The sequence below is a fragment of the Myotis yumanensis genome, unplaced genomic scaffold, assembly GCF_028538775.1.
Source record: "Myotis yumanensis isolate MYYU_CA2020_CCGP unplaced genomic scaffold, mMyoYum1.0.hap1 SCAF_3, whole genome shotgun sequence".
In the NCBI taxonomy this organism is placed as follows: domain Eukaryota; kingdom Metazoa; phylum Chordata; class Mammalia; order Chiroptera; family Vespertilionidae; genus Myotis; species Myotis yumanensis.
The window spans coordinates 111,357,248-111,366,498 of record NW_027223754.1 but is presented as its reverse complement, the minus strand read 5'-3'; the positions used below and the strand labels follow the sequence as shown (position 1 = coordinate 111,366,498).

Sequence of the window (9,251 nt, the reverse complement as noted above, 5' to 3'; positions counted from 1 at the left end):
GCATATGACCATGGACCCCACCTTACAGTTAGAGACACAGGCTCCTGCCCAAGGACGTGCAGAGAGTGAACCATCTATGTAACATTTGCAAAGAGAAAGATTCAAAAGGAAAGTAAAAAGTGGAGGAGGTAACAGATTAATACGGCAGAAGTTATGAAGGTGGAATGAGCACGGCACAATCAGGGAGAACATTGCTCTAACCTCAGGTGAGCAGGACAGGTGAGATGAGGAACTGGGCGGCTGCACAGGCCCAGAGACAGAGCCCGGAAGAGGCCAGGCTGGAGTTAGGAGGCTGGGAGAGGTCCGTGTCCCTTAGGAAAGTCATTTGTCTTTCTTGGTCTTATTTCCTTATCTCTGAAGTGAGTTAAGTAACCTGTGTTTCTCTTATTTAATCCATGCTTTTGTAGGGTAAGTACAGAACTATATCAGTGCTGTAGACTGTGTGGCACGTTGGTGAGCAATATGTACAGATATATAGAGATAGGTATACACTCCACACACGTATATATGCACAGACACATGCATGTACATAAGTGTGTGCACACACTGGTACACGCACATATGTACATAAAAATGTACACACAGAGACATGTGCACACAGATTACAATGTGTACATGAATACACATATATGAAAGCATTGTGCATGCATGTTCACACAAACTTTTCACACATGCAACACACATGCACTATAAAATGTATACAGGTGCAGTACCTGCACTCACACAGAGGCAGGTATGCACATGCATGTACATGTAACAGCCCACATTATGCACACATGTTTTCACTGACATGTATATGCATGCACAGGTGTGAACACATGTATAGGTGTGCACATGCGTGTATACGACTGAACATAGGTGCATGTGCATGTACATGTGCACACAAACTTATTCACACACATCTACATACAGGGCTGTGGAGAGCTCTGCAGCACATCCCACATTGGGAAGTGTTAGGACAGCCATCCAATGACAGATATTCCATCCCTCAGGGACAATGACACCTGCCCCTTTGGCAGTTGGACTACAGCTCACCTGTCCTACCCAATTATTAACAAGCATGTCCCCTTACAGGCTGGCAATCTGAAGAAATGGGAGACTGGAGCTTCCTGGGGAGACTGTTGGAGAATGCACAGGAGCACTCCACGGTCATTGGCAAGGTCTGGCTGACAGTCCTGTTCATCTTCCGAATCCTGGTGCTAGGAGCTGCTGTGGAAGAGGTGTGGGGAGATGAGCAGTCAGACTTCACCTGCAACACCCAGCAGCCGGGCTGTGAGAACGTGTGCTACGACAAAGCCTTCCCCATCTCCCACACCCGCTTCTGGGTGTTGCAGATCATCTTCGTGTCCACGCCCACCCTCATCTACCTGGGGCATGTGCTGCACATCGTGCGCATGGAAGAGAAGAAGAAAGGGAGGGAGGAAGAGAAGCTGAAGGGAGGCAGCCTACACCTCAGACCCGATGGGCAGTGTGGGTCCAGGAACCACAGCCAGAAGGACAAATTCATTCTGCAGGACAACCGGGGCAAGGTCCGAATTGCTGGGGCCCTGCTCCGGACCTACATATTCAACATCATCTTTAAGACACTGTTTGAAGTGGGCTTTATCGCTGGACAGTACTTTCTGTATGGCTTTGAGCTAAAGCCACTCTACCCCTGTGACCGGTGGCCCTGCCCCAACATCGTGGACTGCTTCATCTCCAGGCCCACAGAGAAGACCGTCTTCATCATCTTCATGCTGGTCGTGGCCTGCCTGTCCCTCTTACTCAACGTGCTAGAGATATACCACCTGGGCTGGAAGAAGCTTAAACAGGGCATGACCAACCACTATGGCCCAGACACCGTTGAATCCAGGGTGGGGGCAGCAATATCTGGGGATGTGATCCCACTCCCCTCCCACTAGGCCACAGACACTGGTACTTGGGGTGCCCTTCTACTACATGCTCTCTGTCTCTTCCCTGGGATAGGCAACAATCATCATTATTCCAGGGCCCCTCTACCAGCAACAGACTTCAACATGGCAGGGCTTTCCCAAACACAGGGGAAGGGCCACCCTGACAAATTCTACAATAGTAACCACCACCTGATAATGACAGAGCAGAATTGGGCCAACCAGGGGCCTGGGCAGCAGATTCTGTGAGGAAGTTCTCTCACCTGTGTCCACATCTTCCTCCTTTGCCCCTCCAGGCAGCCCCCTGCAAGCCCCTCAGGAGGGCAGAGGCGGCAGCAAAGAATCTGTCGTGTTGGAGAATGGGGACAGCAGCCTCCTGGGAGAGAGCAGACTGGAAGTGACTCCTGATGAGCAGCAGCAGGCAGTGACCCTACTGTGGAAATGCACATGCCCGCTTTGCTGCCCACAGACCCCAGATGGTCAAGCAAGGCCAGTAAGGCCAGCAACAGTCAGGCCAGACCCAATGACTTGGCCATCTAGTGGTGGTCTCCCCAGAGAGCTTTATAATGACCACTTTTCTAGCATCAAAACCAAAGTGCACTTCAATTGAGCAGCTAGAGAGCCTAGCGTGACAGAGAGCACTGGAGTGGGGGGAGAAGACCACCCGAGAGGTCAGATTTCTGTGTCCGTGCTTGCTGTCCTTAACGCTGGAGGTGGAGTGGGGAGGACGACAATGCTTTCTATGGGGGATGGGGGCAAAGTGGTGTGCAGGGGCTGATACCCTTTAAAGATACTCATGGTACCCAAGAGCCCTGAGCCAGGAGACCTCAGGTGTTTCTGTCTCTGTGGCGGACTGTTCTGCGATGATAAAGAGGCAGGTGTCGCGGTCACTTCAGTTTGGGGCCATTGGGTTTTCTGTCCTGAGCTCTCCGGAGCCTCTGGGCAGCCCAGAAGCTCACAGCTGCACTTCGTCATATCCATGTTTGATACTTTTAACTCAGAGTTGAAGTTCATTTGGGATATTTGCCAAACTGCACTAAAAGGAGACTTAGAGCAAGCCTATGTAGTGTCATTTGAGATTCTGAAATTCCATGTGAAGCCCAGGATATCCAAGTGCAGGTTTCATGACAAATAACAATGAACAGCTCCCCCAGAGGCAGAGATTTGTGGGTGGTGGCACAGAGGAGGCTGGGAAGAAAGCAGGTGGAAATGCAGCCACACTTGAGATCACTTTTAACAAAGAAACAGAAGCAGTAATGTGGCAGGCACGCCTTTGTGTGGTTGTTTTTTTGTTTTTTGTTGTTGTTGTTATTTTCTGCTTTGAATTGTACTTATAGGTCTATATTTCCCACTTTCTCTCTTTCTAAAAAAATATAAGAAATGTATTACTATTACATGGATATTGACCAAAACAGTGATTATTTGTCCTTTTTCCCACCAGTAAAGACTTGAAATTTCTTTTAAAATAAATGCTTTGACTTCATGAGTTGGTTCATTACTATGGGAAGGTAAAAAATGAAATAAAATCAGGGGAAAACTTAAGTGCCTTTCAAATACTTGAAGTTCTAAAATGGGAGGTTAAAAGTTAACTGCTGCTGCCAGGAAAATTATTTTTACAGGTGTATGAATAAACTACACCTTTTTAACAGTGAAAATGAACTTCATGTTTCCTAGCCATTCTTTGTGGACAGCCCAGTAACTTTCTAAAGTGTAAATAAAAGTGTGTGGGTTCACTCCCTGTGTAAGTGCATGTGTCATTTTGTGCGTGTGCCTGATTTGTCATCCACACGGACGGCTGCTGTGACAGGGAAGGCTATTTGTGTGGGTGAGTGTGGCTAAAACATGACAGAATTTCCTGTCCTGCACACACGCTGTTCTGTCTCAGCCAGTGTCTGAGCCGATGAGCAGTGGTGGTGCTGAGTGTGGTCCTCATCACACTTTTCATCTCCAACAGCCACCGATTGTAGTTCTTATTCAGCAGAACACCGTCCACTGTCAATTTGATCTGTTTCTTTTTATGAATCTCTTTACTTTTCTGATGATTCTTTTTTTTTATATTTTATTGATTTTTCACAGAGAGGAAGGGAGAGAGATAGAGAGTCAGAAACATCGATGAGAGAGAAACATCGATCAGCTGCCTCCCGCACATCTCCCACTGGGGATGTGCCCGCAACCAAGGCACATGCCCCTGACCGGAATCGAACCCGGGACTCCTCAGTCCGCAGGCCGACGCTTTATCCACTGAGCCAAACCGGTTTCGGCCTGATGATTCTTTTTGACCCTCTAAAAGTCTGTTTGAAGAGACTGTGATTCCTGTCTTGAGATTAACTCAAACAGCTAGTTCATTAGTGCATTCAGCTGGCTGTGGTATGGGCTGGACCACCTCTCCAGCTTGAACAATGCTCACCTCCCATACATGGCCTGTAGCCTTTCTCAAATGGTGCGTCTCAGTACTCTTGAGGAAAGTGTGCCATTTTTGTGGTATGAGTTATGTCCTTAAACAGGGTACCACCTCTTTCATATCAAAAGGGTACACCATAATATCCTCAGCAATAATATACATTTCCATCATAATGAATTCTAAATACAGTAGATTTGACAAAATTGATTTATGATCAAGCATTTCTCTTTTCATGAATTCTGGAGTCTGAGAAGCAATTTTAACATTACAGAAAGCATTAATAAATGAATTCTTTAACTACAAAAGCCAAGATCACTATATTGTTGGCTGCAAGACTATTTTTTTATTACTGCCTTTATTAGACAGAGACGTGGCTAGCTGGGATAAGACCCCAAACAGCTGACAAGAATACTAACAATTTGAAACTTATCCATTTGCCAAATCCATCTAAAGCTGATAAGAATTCTGTCCTATTCATTTGCATTGAAGACCTCACACAATTTAAGTCTATTTTTAAATGCCCTTTCAAAATTGTCTTGGGAAGCATTCCCTAATGAAAAACTACTTGGAGATTAAACTGCTTTTCACTTGTGCAAACAAACAGTGGCTCCAGAGTTTTTATGTTAAATATGGAAACCAAGCTCCACTCAGACATCCAGGCAGTTGTATTTGAGAAAATATGAGGTTGACTTGTATAAGACCAAAAGCCAAGAATATGCCAAGTTCTGATACCAGCCCAGCCTCTAACTTGCCACGTCAGCTCTAGAATGAGTCACTTATGGAGAGAAGGAGAGGAAGGGTGAGAAGAGTTGGTGTTACTGCCTAGAAGTAAGATAGAAGACTGCTCCTCATCTCCCCTCTGTGCCTCAAATAGACTGGGACCAAATCTACCTGGATCATGGTTTGGCACATAGTAAGCACCTCATAGTGAACCAATGACTGAGTGAATGAATGAATGAACGAATGAAGCTTGGATTCTGCTTGGCCATCTAAACTTCATTTGACATAGATTGAAGCATCAATGAATATGATATCAGAGAAGGGTGTCCCCTTGCCAGACTGACTAATTCTGTCTGTAAAATCAACTTTACTGATATATAATTTGTGTTTGCCACATGGATATGCCAAAAGTGTATCACCACAGTCAAGAACATTTCTATCACTCCAAAAGGCCCCTTGTGCTTCTTCTAGTCAATTCTCCTTCACCACCAACTTCATGCAATCACTAATCTGCTATCTGACATTATTGATTAGTCTTTTCTAGAATTTCATGTAAATGGAAGCATACAATATGAACTCTTCTCTATTTGTTTTTTTCACTTAACATAATGTTTTCAATGTTCTTATTCATGGTTGTGGGTTTTAGTAGTGTTTCTGTTATTGCTGAGAATACCATTATTTGTCCCTTCACCTGTTGATGAACTTTTGGGTGGTGTATTAGGGTTCTCCAAAGGAAACGGAAATATATATACATACAGTTGGACCATGAAAACACAAGTTTGAACAGTGCAGGTCCACTTATATGTGGCTTTTTTGCAATAAATACTGAAAATGTATTTTCTCTTCTTTATGATTTTTTAATAACTTTTTCTCTTGCTGACTTTATTGTAAGAATACAATATATAATACATATAACTTACAAGATATGTGTGAATTGACTTTATATTATCAGTAAGGCTTCTGGTCAACAGTTAAATTTGGGGAGAGTCAAGTTATACATGGATTTTCAACTGCACGGGGGATAGATACCACTATCTCCCATGTTGTTCAAGAGTGAGCCAGTGGTGTAAGTTGCCGGAAGCCAGTCCATCCTTGCTGCTTGACACAGTTGCTGCAGGAAAGAAACATCTGCACAGCATATGTTTCAAGGGACCCTGGCATATATAGCATATTGTTCTTAATATGTTTGCTCTCCTTAGTGCCATGTGTTTTAACCAAGGTCACCTCTCCGAGAAAGGTTGTTTCCCCAGGTGGGGATTTTTCCCTGAGGTTAGGGAGGGGATACAACCCCTTAATTAAGTGCCAGGCGGGTAGTTAAGCTACATAATCTTTACTCCCTGGAATGGAGATGAGAAACGCCCTAACCTTTGTAATAGAAATTGACAGGATTAAAATTGGCTGGTATAAATATAGATGTAACAAGACAATAAACGTCAGATCCTAACCAGAACCTAGCCAGAGAACATGGCAAAAGATCCTGGACAAAACCTGGCTACAGAACTTCACTGGAGAACCTAGACAGAACATGGCAAAAGAACCTGGATAGAACCTGGCTAAAGAACCTGGTGACTGAGCCGAAACTGGTTTGGCTCAGTGGATAGAGCGTCGGCCTGCGGACTCAAAGGTCCTGGGTTCGATTCCGGTCAAGGGCATGTACCTGGGTTGCGGGCACATCCCCAGTGGGAGATGTGCAGGAGGCGGCTGATCGATGTTTGTCTCTCATCGATGTTTCTAACTCTCTATCTCTCTCCCTTCCTCTCTGTAAAAAATCAATAAAATATATTAAAAAAAAAAAAATAACCTGGTGACTGAACCTGGCTGGAGAACCTGGAGAACCTGGCTGGAGAACATGGCACCAGAACTTGGTTGGAGATCCTGACCAGAACTTCCCTGGAGATCCTGGAGGGAGAACCTCGCTATGCTGATGAACTGAAACCAGTTTCCATGTCATTCATTCTTCGCCGACTCCGTCCACACCTTTGGGGATCCCTGGACCTGTTGGGGTTGGACCCCAACAGTAAGTTCCAATTCAAAGGCCAGTAGGTTTGAAACCCAGGTAGACCAGTTGTATTAGTTTGAGCTGAAGGCAAGGGAAAAGGCCATTAGGCAGGAGAATTGTCTCTTACAGGAGAGTCAGCTATTTTGTTCTTTTCAGGCCTTCAGCTGATTGGGGCCCACCCACCTTAGGGAGGACAACCTGCTTGACTCAGTCTACCAATTCAAATGTTAATCTCATTCAGACATACCCAGAAACATGTAAGATCAGACATCTGGGCACTCCATGGCCCAGTCAATGTAACACATGAAATTAACCAACCCAAATGGTGTCCAGGTTATGGACATTTGTGTACAAGTTTTTATGGAGACATATTTCCAGTTCCAAGAATGCAATGGCTGAGCTTTACAGTGAGTGCCTATTTAACTTTCTAAAGGAGCTGTAAAGTGTTTGCCAAAGTGGTAAATAATAGATTGGGAAACACCACTAATAGAGTAAAAGAGTTTAGGTAGGGCTGCCTAATTCTTTTCAGATAAAGGAACATAGAAGAGAAATATTTTTTAATATACTTTTTTAAAATTGATTTCAGAGAGGAAAGGAGAGGGAGAGAGAGAGATGGAAACATCAATGATGAGAGAGAATCATTGATCGGTTGCCTCCTGCACGCCCCATACTGGGGATCGAGCCCACAACCTGGAAATCAAACCATGACTTCCCGGTTCATAGCTCAATGCTCAATCACTGAGCCATGCCACTGGGCAGAAGAGAAATATTTATATTGAAAATAGAGGAATCGTGAAATATACACAAAAAGATCTTGAGTTTTTTACATGCTGTTTTTATATTATTAGTTACTTGATTACATATTTTGGCCATTAATTCAGTGGAAAAGAAAAGTCTTTCAGGAGCCTGGGTGTGTCAGGTATTTATGCCATAGCAATGCTGCCTAACAAACAGTGGTGTACAACAATAAACATTTGCTTCATTTATAAGACTACAGGGTCCATCTTATCTGGGATGGACTGTTTGTGTCCATTGGGACTGTGGTCACCTGCAGGTTGGCCAGTTGTCCAGGCAGCCTTTTTATTCTTCTTTTTTTAAATCTTCACCTGGGGATATGTTTTTCATTGATTCTAGAGAGAGAGGAGAGAGAGAAACATCGATGTGAGAGAGAAACATTCATCGGCTTCCTCACGCACACGCCAACTGAGATCAAACATAGGTCTCCAGTGCAGGGGATGATACTTTAACCACTGAGCACACCAACCAGGGCTCCAGGCAGCCTTTTTATCCTGACCAAGCTCACACAGAAGTTTAACAAGTTGCTGGCTTTTGGTGACATATCACTGGCAGAGACTTGGGCAGCTCTGCTCTATTCCATGTGCCCCATCTCCCAGCAGACTGACCAAGCCATGCTCTTGAGGCCTTGGGAGGGGAGGAGGAATGGGGGTAGAGACACACCAGCCCTTTTCCAAGCTTCTGCTTGTTTCACATGTGCTCACTTCCCATGGCCAAAGCAAGTCACACACGCCACCAAAATCAGAATTAAGGAGTAGGGAACTAGCATCACTTCTTTCTTCAGTGAGAATTGCAGACTCACATGGTAAACAACACAGCTGCAGGCAGGGCTCATTAATGAAATCAACCTGCCACACTGGGTATAATACATTTACTATAATGATACCAAAACATCAAAAGTCCTTCAAGAAAACCAAGTCATCAAGAGGCCAATTGCTAGGATACAGAAGGAGGGCCTTCTCCCTCTGTGTCTCTGTCAGTGCAGCTGGTTATCCTAAGAACTAGATCAGCAGTTCTAGAAATTTAACCTGCACTAGAGTTGCTGAAGATGCTGCTTCTTTTCTTTAAATCTGTTTTGCCCAATATTTTAAGCACTTGAAAGAATATATGTAAGATCTGTCTATCCAATGTAAAGAATAATAAAAGCTGAAAACTCAAGTATCCCCCATTTGGATTAAAAAATAAATATTACTGTCCTAACTGGTTTGGCTCAGTGGGTAAAGCATCAGCCTGGGGGCTGGGAGGTCCTGGGTTTGATTCCAGTCAAGGGCACATGCCTGCTGGGGTCCAATCCCAGCGGGTCCAGGGGTCCCCAAAGGTGTGGACGGAGTCGGCGAAGAAGGAATGACACGAAGACAGCCTTCAGTTGATCAGCAGCCTAGTCAGGACCTCTAGCCAGGATCTCCAGCCAAAGTTCTGGTCGGAGCTCTGGTTAGGAACTGATGAG

The 9,251-nt window shown here is 44.7% G+C and overlaps 1 protein-coding gene across 1 annotated transcript; it reads left to right on the top strand.

Annotated features, from left to right (window-relative positions):
* Positions 1-1,091: 1,091 nt before the first annotated feature.
* GJA3 (gap junction protein alpha 3) lies at positions 1,092-2,429 on the top strand. Its single transcript, XM_070407529.1, is given in 5 exon segments — positions 1,092-1,888; positions 1,890-1,975; positions 1,978-2,131; positions 2,133-2,317; positions 2,320-2,429. Coding segments are annotated over 5 exon segments (1,332 nt in total).
* The last annotated feature ends 6,822 nt before the right edge of the window (positions 2,430-9,251 follow it).